The sequence below is a fragment of the Asterias rubens genome, chromosome 5 (assembly GCF_902459465.1).
Source record: "Asterias rubens chromosome 5, eAstRub1.3, whole genome shotgun sequence".
In the NCBI taxonomy this organism is placed as follows: domain Eukaryota; kingdom Metazoa; phylum Echinodermata; class Asteroidea; order Forcipulatida; family Asteriidae; genus Asterias; species Asterias rubens.
Window position 1 is genome coordinate 5,931,984 of NC_047066.1, and position 14,666 is coordinate 5,946,649.

General features: G+C 36.1%; 1 protein-coding gene across 2 annotated transcripts in view; it reads left to right on the forward strand.

Moving 5' to 3' along the window:
- Positions 1 to 4,170, forward strand: part of LOC117290590 (small G protein signaling modulator 1-like) — a 51,560-nt gene extending 47,390 nt beyond the window's left edge. For both annotated transcript variants that reach the window (XM_033772049.1, XM_033772050.1), the window contains 4 exons: positions 952 to 1,048; positions 1,934 to 2,101; positions 2,992 to 3,118; positions 3,650 to 4,170. In XM_033772049.1, coding sequence (XP_033627940.1) covers positions 952 to 1,048; positions 1,934 to 2,101; positions 2,992 to 3,080 — 354 coding nt within the window. In that variant the 3' untranslated portion in view covers positions 3,081 to 3,118; positions 3,650 to 4,170. The remainder of the gene's footprint in view (positions 1 to 951; positions 1,049 to 1,933; positions 2,102 to 2,991; positions 3,119 to 3,649) is intronic.
- The last annotated feature ends 10,496 nt before the right edge of the window (positions 4,171 to 14,666 follow it).

Below are 14,666 nucleotides of genomic sequence, written 5' to 3' on the forward strand. Positions count from 1 at the left end.
CTTGTACACATTGAAAACAAATTTCATGTTGTTGTCACGACAAATATTGTGAATCTTAAATCTTTAATCTTTGAATTGCATTGTGGATATTGTTTTTAATTGCTACCTTAGTGCATGTTTTTCCATGCTCTCCACATAACTGACATTTCTTCCTCATTTTCTTTCTTTTATATTTTGCTTGTATATATTTTGCTTATGGGTCACAGTGCTCATTAAGGGTCCTTTGGCTTCATTCCCGATACTCATAATTAACATTTAATTACCCAAGTGTCCTTGTATACTTTTGGTTTTCCTCGTGTTTGTAAAACTGAACCTTTCATAATAGTATTCTTTCTATAGGTTTCATCAGGCCTACTGTATTCAGTACTTTCTTTTTACCGCTCCTTGATTTCATAATCAGGAAGATAACAAACAATTAGGTAGTAATTAGGTAGTATTTAGTAAGAAGGACAGTTCTTTTCAGAACAAAAGTAGTCTCCCTTTCGGAAATCTACTCTCCATGCTTACAGTAAACTAAGAAGAATGGCAAGTTCTCAAAGAACAAATCTGCACAGCCATGTAGATATACATGCCGTTACGGCAAACTGTTTATACAATTGTTACCAATACCGTTAAATGTATGTCATTCTTCTTAATCAGAGATACAAATTTCATGATTAATACTGTTTAGCTTTTGGCTAATTTGTTATTTTATGTGTAACTATGTTATTTTTTACTCTTTGTTGTTTTTCTTGATTGTGATGATTCTTATGCTGTTGTAGATTTTTGTAATGCGCTTTTGAACATTTTATGGTGTAATGCGCACAATAAATGTGTTTTTAATTTTTTTTTTAATTCATAGTTATGTAATGTAAATAACCTTATTTCCACTTCTATTTCTTTCATTCAATGAATTGTAACACAGTCACAACATTGTGGGATAATTTGATTGTTTGATGTTATGATCCCTAGATTCTCGACTCTGAGATCTTTGAGTTGATGCATCAGAACGGTGACTACACTCATTTCTATTTCTGCTATCGATGGTTCTTACTGGACTTCAAAAGAGGTAAGTTTAAAAGTTGTCCGAAATCTTTTAAAGGCGGTTGACACTATTGGTAATCACTCAAAATAATTATTAGCTTAAAACCTTACTTGGTAACGAGTAATGGAGAGAGGTTGACAGTATAAAACAGTGTGAGAATTGGCTCCCTCTGAAGTAACGTAGTTTTCTAGAAAGAAGTAACTTTCCACGAATTTGATTTTGAGGTCCCGAAATCAAGCATCTGAAAGCACACAACTGCGTGTGACAAGGGTGTTTTTTCTTCCCTGATTATCTCGTAACTTTGACGATAAATCGAGTTCAAAATTTCATCAGAGGTTTGTTATTTTGTGCATATGTTGCTTTGACAATTACCAATAGTGACCAGTGTCTTGAAACCAAATGATCTGTCTGCAGCCTGCAAAACACTGCTGCCAGACTAGTCTCTCTCACCAGTAAATATACCTGCATTACATTACTCCTATATTAAGAATTTCCACTGGCTGCCAGAATTCAGTACAGCCTTTGCCTAATCATTAACAAAGCCCTACACAACAATGCTCCAGAATACCTTATCATCAACCTCATCCACTCACCTCAGCGTAAATCAGACTGTGTTTGAATGAACTCATGGCAATGCAAAGGTCATGAGTTCAAATCCCAATCGATTGATTTGCCTGGGGTTTTCTTCTTCTTACAGAAATCAGGAAAGTACTGATTATACAATACTTAACCCACACCTGTGACGTCATGCTATTGTTAAATCGCTCCATTATATTGCACGCCCTCGGGCCATTCTTACCCACGAATGGCGCGCACCTCGGGCATTATCCTATACTTAATACACATCAGTGTAAGGGCAAGAAACAAATTACAAAGATTCTTGTCTGTTTTTTTTTTTTTATTTATCAGAGCTTGTGTACGATGACACGTTTGTTGTATGGGAGACCATCTGGGCTGCCAAGCACTGTGCTTCCAGGGATTTTGTACTCTTCATTGCATTGGCGCTGGTGGAATACTACAGAGATATCATTCTGGATAACAACATGGACTTCACAGACATCATCAAGTTCTTCAACGGTAAACTGGAGTTATTAATATTTCTTGTTGACGTTTGGCACAAAATGTTTTGGATTTCCTACCTTCCGCCTTTTTTTCATTTCATTTTCATTTTATTGGAATCACATTTCGTGGCCCACAGGCCAAATTGCACATGATTTACAATAATTAAATAGTATAAAAACATTATTATTATTATTATTATTATTATTATAGAAGTTTATGGTAGTAGTTAATAAGAAGGCGGTTTTTTTTAGAACTGAGAAGTCTCCCAAGTTCCCCAAAATCTACTCGGGGGAAGTAGAATATTAAACAAGATACATTGATACCTCACCATGCAATGCCTCAAATCACACGTGTTCCTGATCTGGATAGGGACAGAAAGGTGATAAGTTTGTCTTTTTGTGTATTTCTGGGTCACTTGCCCTTTTATCTTTAGGGTGTTGTTTCGAATATACATTTGAATGTTTTCTGCTTTTTATCGTATTAAAGCCATTGGACACTTTCGGTTAACAGTATTGTCCAAGGCCCACACTTCGTGTATCACAACTTCTATAAAAAATAACAAACCTGTGGAAATTTAGGCTCAATCGGTCGTTGGAGTCGGGAGAATATAACGGGAAAACCCACTCTTGTTTCCGCACGTTTCGCCGTGTCATGACATGTGTTTAAAATAAATCCGTAATTCTCGATATCGAGAATTGATATTGCTTTAATGTTTTCTCAAAGAGTAAAGCATTTCATGGAATAATATTTCAAGGGAAGTCTTTCACCATAACCTTCTGTAAACCCTGTAAGTTATTTGTAAATCTGTGAACTTTTTCTTTTTTCCTGTACCGAAAGTGTCCAATGGCTTTAACTACCTTTGGTACACTAGAGACGGTAATTCAGTATTTTTATTCCCCCTTCAGAGATGGCAGAGAGGCATGATGCCAAGGCAATACTCAAAGTGGCTCGTGAGTTAGTGTACAGAGTCCAGACGCTGATTGAGAACAAGTAAAGAAGAAAAAGAAGAAAAAAAACAGCACCTAGTGACAAGTAAGTTTCCAACTATCGATCTGTTTCCAACTGTCAATAGCAGTCAAGGATTTCAAGCGATGTATATAAGAACTAAGCCTGGGCGACTAGTAAAATTTATTACTTGACTAGTTGCGGCTCAAATAGTTGGTAGTCTAGTTGGTAAGACACTGCTCTGGAATTGCAAGGGTCGTGGGTTTGAATTCCACCGAGTAACATGCCTGTGATATTTTTTCACAGGACTCGGGAAAGTACTGAGTATACAGTGCTAACACACATCGATGTATGGGTAAAAACCTATATTAATATTCAAATAGTCTCATTGTGTTTTGTGTGATCGTGGTGTGTTCGGCATTTCGCGACATCTTCGAGTGAATTTTTGTACGTTTGTAGCCAAACTCTAAAAATGTGATTATTTAACCGGGCTTAGAAAGGTTTAAGCGTAGGAAACAAATAATAAAATATGATAAATGTATAGTTTATTTGGATACATCTTTGTTATTAAGACATTTTTTGTGCTAATCATTTCCCATTGTTTTTCTTCTCTTGTAGGTTTGTGTGTTTGTGCTCAACAAAGACTTGAGCCCTGACTACTCGCCACCCACCCCTCCGGTCCTCAAACTACCTCCATCCGAAGTCTTCTTGTTGTCCAAGCTTTCTTCTTTATCATCTCACTACTTCGTTTCACCTGTCTCACCTTCAACCTCACCTGTAATTTTTGTTCCTCCTGCCGCCGATTTCACAAAACTTAACGCAACTGCGTAAGTCCACTTGCTCAATGATTAGCGCAAGTGGACTTACGCAGTTGTGTAAAGTTTCATGAAATCTGTTGCAGTTCTTTACACTTCTGAATCCCCATCTCACTTGTATCCTTCCCGCTGTCTGACCTTTGATCCTGACCCCCTTCCTGGTTTCCTTAACCCCTCTCCTCCCCCTTCCTCAGTCAGAGCACTACACAGTCACTTCAGCGCATAGTCGTCACATTCCGTAGTCAGCAATATTTGCAGATAGTCTTACTGCAATCACTCCCGGATCCTCTAGTCAGGTCACGTATCCTTGAACCACCCACCCCCCCCCCCTCAAGTACTAAACTGTATAAAGTGTATTTACTAAATGTTATAGTTTCATAATGTGTTGATGAATTTGTATATAGATTGTAAAACAGTCATATTATGTTGTATATTAACAATAATTCTGAAACAAGTGCAACGGAAAGAAATGTATATGTGTTCATGTGATTACAATGTGATTTAAACATTTAAACAAAAAAGTACTTAATTTAATTTATTATTAGGATGTCTAAACAAGATGTATAAAAGTTATATAATGTTATCTAGCGAGGTTGATACAGTCTTGTTGTTATATGCAAGTGATAGGTACTTATGAAATGGTGTTTTCCATAGTCTAGAAAAGATTCAACGCATGATTTGTTTTGCCTGTAAAGATTGCCATTTAAAGGATGTGAGTACTGTTTGTAAGACACAAAACACAATGTCCACAGATTTACATTAAACTGACACGGTTTGAAGATAATGATGGAAGAAAGCTTCCCTGAAAATAGTACTTGCCGAGGTGCTGTAGTTTTTGATAAATGAGTAAAACAATGTCATAAAAATAATTTTTGGCTCTGTGAACCAGAAATTATTTTAGCATGTTAAAACGTATTAACCAGTTATGGTTATTTCCATAACTGGTAAAAGCTGATGAAAGCTGTTTTCGTGACTTGTTTTACTCATTTCTCAAAAAGTACAGCACCTAGGCTAGTAATATTTTAAGGTACGCTTTCTACTATCATTATCTTCAAACTGTGTAAGTTTAATGTAAATCTGTGGACATTGCGTTTTGTTTGACCTACAAAAAGGACCCAGACCCTTTAAGGAGCTAAAAGTCCCTTTCACGTTTGACAGAGGGAAAATTCCTGTGGATTTCGGATGACCTTTGCACTCTTTAATAATTTGTTCTGGCAAAACCACCGGGACAAAGTTAATCAGAGTGCGGAGTACGGTTAAATGAGCATAAAAAAAACCCAGGGTACAGAAAAATCGCAACTAGTGTAAAAATGAATGCGTGGTTTGTCATTCTTGGAATTGGACTCGGAATTTAGTTTGACAAATCATGTGTAGTATCTTTTGAGGGCAGGCCACTAGTGCGTCTGTTTCGGAGACACAAAAACTACAGGGAGATACTGTGTAGAGAAGATATAATGAGTGTATAATGTACTAACTTATGGAATAGCTGCATGGGAGAAACAAAGATACCATGGGTATGATAAAAGCCAGTTCCAAAGAATCTTCACGTGAAGGTTACTTTAAAAAAAATCTCTACATGTGCTTTTATGATCTTGCCAGCGCCAGACATAGTTGATAGAAACATTGGCAGTTCATTCAAGTAGAGAATTAATAAGCATTGGATGAAACTTTGCACGGTGGGAGTATAATCAGGTAAGGTTTGCCGTAGCACTGTGTGTAAATCTCTTTTGAGTTGTAAGAGATGTACCCGTTGCCAAAACATAGGATTCGAACTGCCTCTAAGCTACCGGGCAACCTCGGTAGTCTAGTTGGTTAGACACTGCTCTAGAATTGCAAGGGTCGTGGGTTCGAATCCCACCCGAGTAACACGCCTGTGATATTGTTTCACAGGACTCGGGGGAAAAGTACTACAGTGTACAGTATACAGTGCTAACACACATCGTAGTGTGGGTAAAAAAAAAAAAAAAATTCTCTTCGAGTTGTGATGGTTCTGAGAAGAATCATTGGTTGAAAACAGTTCAATCATTTTGTATTAGACGTGGGCTCATCAAATACAACGTTATACATCAAAGAACCGGTCGTTGACAACTGTAGTCAACCGCTGGTTCTTTTTCAGAACCAACACAACTCAAAAGAGATTTAATGGTGCTACTGCAAACCTCACCTATTGAAGAGTGTTATGATTGCACGTCCAGGTTACGAACTACGCAGGAGAATTTGGTAATGTGTACCAAGAAAAAATAAGAATTTATGTTGTTATTTATAGCTTTGGGAATGTTGATCAAGGCCGTGTAGGAAATAGCGGCTACAGCTACGGCTTGATATCCGTGTCAACATGTGTTGAAGTATAGTCATTCCTTAGCAGCAACCTTAGCAACAGCCGTAGCTGTAGCCGCCAGTTCGGATATGGCCTCGTCGACATCTGAAGTTTCCAAGTTATATCACTGTAATTTATAACGAGGTTTACTGTACTATAGAAAAACCAAACCCAAATGTTGTAATTCCAAGTATGACTGTAAAAAGATACCAAGAAGTACACTGTATGTATAAATGCCCCCCTCCCCTGCATGTGTAGCTAATAATGTGTTCAGTAATACTACTTTAAAAATCAAGGGGCCTCTTTCCAAACTTCCGGCTGCGGCTTGGGGAGCTCTTATCAGCCATTTTGGAATTTGGATGTTGCCTCAGTATGGCTGTTAGCCAAAGCTGTAGCCGGAGGTTTGGGAAAGACCAGGGGTGCGTTTTGGTGGTCGTAACCAATAACTGTTTCGGTTGAACTTGCCATCGGTTAACCACTGGCCAGTGACCGAAACAGTTATTGGTTACGCTTGCCAAAACACATCTAGGGGAATCTGTTGTTGTTACACTACTGAAGTAAACTCGGTGTTGAAGTATTGTGTATTCAAAATGTCCTCTAGTTACATTGATGTGCAGTTACTAGAAGTCATCGTCATGAAGTGGTATTCATTGTGTGTAAAGATAAATAAGAATTGAACTAAACTTAAGCTGAGTGGCTTATACCTCACATGAAAGGCAAAGGGGTGGGAATTTTGTTTTTCTTCTGAAGATCGTTGATGAAAAATTTCACATCGGACGTTTTGCATCTTCACACATTTCATGACAGCCCGCATTTATAGAAGTGATACCTTCTGCCAGGTGCCTCTAAGCAGAAAGTGTGTCTTACCAAATATTTGTGCTAAGCAATTGTTGACAGGGGACCAGTCAATGGCAGTATGTTGCTTGTTAATTTGGCTGGTAAACTAACTCGGCTAGGCAATGTGTTTCATTGCTTAGTATGTTTTGCCCTGGGTTAGGCCTATTCCTTTGTAGTAGCGCTACCCTTTGGGCTTTAGTTAAAATACGATCATAACGACAAAAAGAGAATTCTGCGTGAAGCACAGTCATGAAATTGGGCACTGATGCTTGGCACTTTTACGGGCACTAAAGATGACTTTAAAGACACTGAACACTATTGGTATTTGTCAAAGACTAGCCTTCACAGTTGGTGTATCCATGGAGGTAGAAGTGGTGTATCTCAACATATGCATAAAATAACAAACGTAAAAGTTTGAGCTCAATTGGCTGTCGAAGTTGCGAGATAATAGTGACATAAAAAACACCCTTGTCACACAAAGTTGTGTGTTTTCAGATGCTTGATTTCTAGACCTCAAATTCTAAACCTGAGGTCTCAAAATCAAATTTGTGGAAAATTACTTCTTTCTTGAAAACTACATTACTTCAGAGGGAGCCGTTTCTCACTTTGTTTTATACTACCAACCTCTCCCCATTACTCGTTACCAAGTGAGGTTTTATGCTAAAACTTATTTTGAGTAATTACCAATAATGTCCACTGCCTTTAAGGGCACCTCAAGGGAGTGTAAATATGAACATTATAATTAAGGGGCTCCGAGGCAATGACCAGGGGGCATGGAGGCAATTGTTGTTGCCCTGAAGTGTCAGGCATGGAATGTTTTGGAAGACATTGGCTTGTCTCGTGGCCTATTGCCAAAGACTATGGGGTTAAGGAATGAATGGGGTTGGGCTAGGGTTAATGATTGATAGTTCAATCTGATTGATATTTGCATTCAAGTGAGGTATGAACCACTATTTATTAAATAAACAGATTTAAGATATAAACATTCCTCTTTTCTTAAAAATTCATTAAATTTTATTTTTTTTGGACAACGATTAAGCAAGATGTAGAAAAATGTCAGGATGCGACCATTTTTTTGAGGTCCCCTGTATACCAGTAATGCACTGGTTATCAATACATAAAAGGCACCAGTCCATTTTCGTTGCAGCCTCAGCCAGATTCTGCACGAGTATTTTTGATGGGTGTACAATGTACTCCTCAAAAGCATGTTGAGTTCAGTCAAGCAAAAACCTGGCATATTAACCTACATAGAGTGATGTTTAGTTCTCTATATTTAGAAATATTAATGCCTATTTAAGTATTTGTTGATGAAACGTTGAGACAGCTTGTAGGTTTTATTTAGTGTTTTTATTGTATGTTTTTTATTTTTTCGGTACTCATAATATAATATGTCAGGTGTTAAAGTAGAGAGGCCAAAACACTTCACTAGAAAAATGACAAACTTATTCCAACCAAATTTGTTCAAATTTTGTCATTCCTGGGAACGGATCGTTGTTCATCCAAAGATATTTATACAAGTAATATGCCTGTGATTTTTTTTCTCAGAACTCGGTGTATATGGGTAAAAAAAACAAAATGAATATTCTGTATCCCCAATGCAAATTTAACATCTATTACATCCAAAGATGTTAAATAGGGTCCTTGTTTAATTAATTCAATTTACTGACAAGAACCAGAGATGCGTCTTGGTTCCCTTCACACGATGTTTCCTCGCATGTCTTTAGTTAAAAATTCTGCTAGCGGAAGATTTTCTCATAGGTTCGGCCCTCAAACAAAATATAGCAATGTTTGACAAGATTTTGACCAGGAACCTTGGACACTCAAAAAACTGTTGTCCTTTCACACGAGGTACATTTTGTATAAATCCCACAACCTTGCTATAATTAAGCAAGGGACCCTTGCTAAATTGCTCTAGTGTGAACGGGGTTTAGTTCATCTCTTCCAGAGTCACCACTGGTTCTTGTAAGGTTTGTTTTCACATAGGACCAATTTTTTTCTGAAAGCTGCTCAGCAGAAAATCTTGCTCATATAATTTGGTAAGCAATAACTAGCAGGGTACCTGTCACAAGAAATGAACATTTTAGCGGGTACCCATTTCTGCTAACCAAGTTTTGTTTATTTATATTTCATAACTGTGCAATACCCATAGTGCTTACCATCTGTTTTGTTTAGTTTTTTTTTTTTTAATGGCCCCTTTTGTTGTGTGGTTTCCATTCATAGGGCCAGTACAGCGGCAAATAAGTGATCAGTACTCTTTCCTTAGCTATTTATGAGTTAACTTTCGTGCAGGCTCAAGGATGACGTAGCTCCGCTAGCCCCCATGAGCACTCGCCTCTGAAGGCTTGAGAGAATTGGTTATAGAAACTGAGAGCTTCTGTCATTATTAGGCTCTATAGACAAGAAGTTATTATGTCATAACATTAGATAATAGGTCTGTATTTATAAACTTTGTCAATAACTTCGGTTAATCATAACTTTAAGCATAAACTAACATGTCTTTTGTTAATCAACCATCCTACATTGTAATGCACACATTTACTGAAATCTAGTTAAGAAGTAACAACAGTAAAAGTTTACTGTTAAAAACTGGTTTATCATAACTAAGGGTGTTAAATTCAACTTGTACCTAGTTAAGAAGTAACATCAGTAAAAGTGGACTTACAGTTAAACCATGTTAATTAAACTGTGGTTTATCATAACTAAGGGTGTTAAATTTAACTTGTACCTAGTCAAGAAGTAATATAAGTAAAAGTGGACTTACAGTTCAACCCTGTTAATTAAACTGGAGTTTATCATAACTAAGGGTGTTAATTATAATGCACACATTCATTAAACTAGTTTGGAAAGTAAAGGTTGATTAAAAGTAAAATCTGGGTAATTGAACTGTGGTTTATCATAACTAACGGCATTAACCAAACATCTAAATGCACACATTTGTTACGGTAATTAACTCCACCTTGACTATTTGAGACCGAAAACAATCTGTATGAATTTTACAATCATTGAGTGAGCTTCAAATAGAAGCTCCTAAAGTTTGTTTGTTAGTTCATTAAGTCAATACTTTGTCTTTATGCTGAAAATTGAAATAAGAACGACTAGTTTATTAACAAATTTGAACTAGTTAATAAGTTGATCTGTTCATGTGGGACATTTGACAATTTAATGCTATAGTTCAGTAAATTTTTTGTTTTCGTTCCATTCTTTTATGGAGTAAAACTTGATGTCATTGGAAAGTATATATAGACAAATTGAAAAATTGAAGCTGTATACTAATTTAGACAAAGCTGCACAATTTTAAAGTAATTAAAATTCAAAATCTTAACTACACTGACATGGAGAATTGTCATGCTATACACAGCCTCCCAATATATTAAGTGGTAACTTTTAGGATAAAGAAAACATTTAGTAAATGGTTGATAGGTGAGGGATGGTGCCTTTGATGTGGAATTTGGTAAAACAACAAGCAATTTAATTTTCAAAATGACTGCCATTAATTTTCAGAATGGCTGCCATTACTTGGTTTTTAGTTTGCAAAGGATAAACCTACAATGGACTATAACCAAATATTCTCATTTTCACTTACTCTGACAAGCTTGTGTCATATGAAAGTAAAATTTACCCAAATATTTCCCATATGTATGAAGGATTTTTACCCTCCCCCCAAACAATTAAAAGTATAATATTAAGATAACAGTTTCAGAAACAGTACGCCTTTAAATAATTTGTTCCTTCATAGACCTTGTTGAACAATTTGTACAAAATTGAGCGTAAATCATAACTCCTGGAATTAAGGACTTACATGTAGTGCCATTTTGGGTCGTTGGAAAGTCAATTTTCTTGGAAATTTTTACTTTGTCCAGGATTATTATAATCATTTGTTGTTTTTGGACCAATTTTGAAGCTGCTTTCTGAAAATATAAGTGCAATATTAAGTTTATTCCGTTGTTCCAACTTCATTCATTCTCATATTATTGATAGTTTTGTTATTGCCATGTTTTTGTTAAAACCTGCAGTTGAGGCATATTTGCCATTCTTGGTTTATATTGCCTAAAACCAGAAATGATAAAAAAAAACAAGAAAATATAAGAGGAAAATAGAGAACATTACCAATATTAATTATAAATGTATGCTTTGTATGTATTACCTGAACTTGTTAATGTAATAAATATTTATGTATGAAAGAACAAAATAATGTTGGTGTGTGTTTTAATTTGTCTTTTTACCCTTACACCAATGTGTTAGCACTGTATATTCAGTACTTTCCCCCGAAATCTGTGGGGGAAAAAATCAGGTAAATTACTCTGGTGGGATTCAAACCCACGACCCTTGCAATTCTAGAGTAGTGTCTTAGCAACTAGAGGCAGTTGTAATCCTTTATTTGGATTACAAAAACATGTATATTGTGTGTTTATATGCGTATTTTTTAAGACGACTGGGTTATCATTCTTTTTCCTTTTGAATTTGTTTTTCAAACGATTGAAGAAAACCTCACGGAGGCATCAAAGGTAAACTTGCATCCATGCCCGTAGTCATTACCTTGGTGCCCTTGAAATGCTCAAGTAGGCATTTTGGATAACTTTGCGTATCCTGCCACCACTTTTTCACTCATTGTCACAAAAAGGGATATCTCATTGAGGTCTCTTAGATACTACTATTATTTTATATCATATGAAAAAGTGGTGGCGTGATACGGAAACTTTCCCTACAGTTTCAATTTCCTCATTCCCTTTACCAAGGAGAAAATGCCATGGTGCACTTGCCCTTTCAAAAACAAAGCATACATGCTCGACAGCTCGGCCCCTGCAGAAGTCTTTTTTTGTATTAGCAGTGAGGTCGCTGATCGTATTCACAGATTTACAAATAACTTACAGGGTTTACAGAAGGTAATAGTGAAAGACTTCTCTTGAAATATTATTCCATGAAATGCTTTAGTTTGTGAGAAAACATTGAAACAATATCAATTCTCGATATCGAGAATTACGGATTTATTTTAAACACATGTCATGACACGGCGAACCGTGCGGAAACAAGGGTGGGTTTTCCCGTTATTTTCTCCCGACTCCGATGACCGATTGAGCCTAAATTTTCACAGGTTTGTTATTTTATATATAAGTTGTGATACACGAAGTGTGGGCCTTGGACAATACTGTTTACCGAAACAGATTGGGGAAACCACACAAAAAATTTCAACAAACAAAAATAAAAAGTAAGCAAAACATCTTTGCAATATAATTTATTCTGCTGATCATGGAACTGATCTCGGTGCATAATAATCTATCAAATAAATACATGCATCACATTTGACTTTCAAGAAATATACAACTTTCTGTTTAAACACATATGTCTTGTGTACATAGAATTATTAATATTATTTACACTCGAATTTAAATCTTATTTTTATCAAAATATACAAACTGTACACGAGGTTAAGTTTTGAATTAAACAACATCCAATAAGCCGTTTGCAGGCTAGATTTGAATAATGTCTTGTACAATGACTTGCTTAGTCACAACGTACCGCTTACATTTGAATTCATCAGACTATAGAGACAGTTGTTTTGTCAAATGGTTCATGGCAAGCTTTTGTATAGCATCCTACGGATGAGCAAACCCTGGTACCATTGTGCCATACACATGTATCAGAATTGTGTACGGTTGTTTCAACGTCTCTTGCGTAACTACGCAAAAGCTTGCCCTGAATCATGTGACGCAGCAACCGTCTCTAGTCTGAGGAATTCAATTTTTAGTGGTAACTTGTGATCAAGCACGTCATGGTACCAGACAATATTCAAATCAAACACGCAAATGGCTTATTGTCGTATTTGTTATTTTAAGCGTTGACTTTAATTCCTCCGCATTTTACTTGTATAACATTGGAGAAATCACTCGTTTACATTACATGATCTTGTGTAGGAAAATATCATTTAAGTCTGATTATTAAACATAAAAGAGTTATTCCTGATTTAAGGAAAATATTTTGTCTGGGAATTAGCAGGTAAAGCAAATTGGATATTGCGATTGAAAAACAAGAAAAAAGGGGGGGGGGTGGTGGGTGGGGAGAACCCACTTATTGATGCCATTGAAAACTTATCAATATACAGTAAATTGATAATCATTATCATAACATGATTTTGACAAGAACAATTGTGTGTTCATAATAATTGTTGAGTGATGATGATCCCAAAAAATTATGCCTATTTTTTGAAGATTATACAGAAACTTATGGGATAACAATTTAAAATGGAATATCTGTTATATAAGTTTAGAAAACATTAGATTAACCAAGTTAAATTATACAAACTTATACAACAGGGTTTGAAATTGGATTTAATGTTTTGCTCCAGAGATGTTATACTCTTGATCACATCTTCCTGCAAACCTACTACAGTAAACCGCTGATTTTCACAATGACTAGAATAAGTATTGCCGTCTAGTTACTTAACATCACAATTTCTTGATTTGGTGCAATTCATAATCATGTGTAAACCAATGTTGGTATAAGATAGTACAGATTAGCTGTAACCCGCTTGGTGTTTATAACCACTTGATGGAAAGACCATCTTAAAGGAACGCGTTGCCTTGGATCGGTCGAGTTGGTCTTTGAAAAGCGTTTGTAACCGTTTATTATAAAATGCATATGGTTAGAAAGATGTTTAAAAAGTAGAATACAATGATCCACACACAATTGCCTCAAAATTGCGTGGCTTTCCTTTTACTTTGCGAACTAACACAGTCGGCTATTTATGGGAGTCAAATATAAATGGCCGACCATGTTTGTTGATGAGGTAAAAGGAAAACCACGCAATTTCGAGCGATACTTGTGTGGATTATTATATTCTACTTTTTAAAATACCTTACACATGATTATGAAAGGCAACAAGTTCCTTTAACAATAAACTATGCACAAAATTAACAGTGCAAGTTTGTACTGCACGTGTATAAAGGGTCATTGCTGACAGAAAAGTCTGAAACTGCGATCCATATCTTAGAAAGTACATTAAAATGATGAAATTTTCACCTTTTGATAACCCCAGAAGTTATAGATTCCAAGAAGCTAGATTCTTACATGTAGATTCTCTCAGCGCTAGAGAAGTAGACTTATTTCGTTTGGATAAAAATACTGTATTTTATGTTCGCCGGGCAGACTTAAAAAAGAAGTCTGAATTCAGATAAGTGAAAAAATAGTATTAGCTGTTGCAAACTGTATACCAACCAAAATGACCTATAGTATCAATGCAAAAATATTGTTAGTGGCCTGACGTTTCAACCCTAGCGGAGTCTTTCTCGAAGGTTGCTACTTCTTATCCCATTACTGAGTAGCTGTATTTACCCCTTGGCATCATAATGAGAGCAGGCATAGTTTAATCTATCTTTTAGAACAAGAGTGGATGATATTGAATGGTCAGTAAGTAGGAGGGTTGATGCGTACTATGTTGATGCATTCCCCACATGATATATTACAGGCTGGCATAGTTTATCTAGCACTAAAAACTATAGTGAATGATAATGAATGGTCAGTAAGTAGGAGGATTGACTGTGTACTATGTTGATGCATTCACCACATGATATAATATTGCAGGCTGGAATAGTGTATCTATCATTCAAAACCAGAGTGAAAGATAATGAACGGTCAGTAAGTAGGAGGGTTGACTGTGTACTATGTTGAT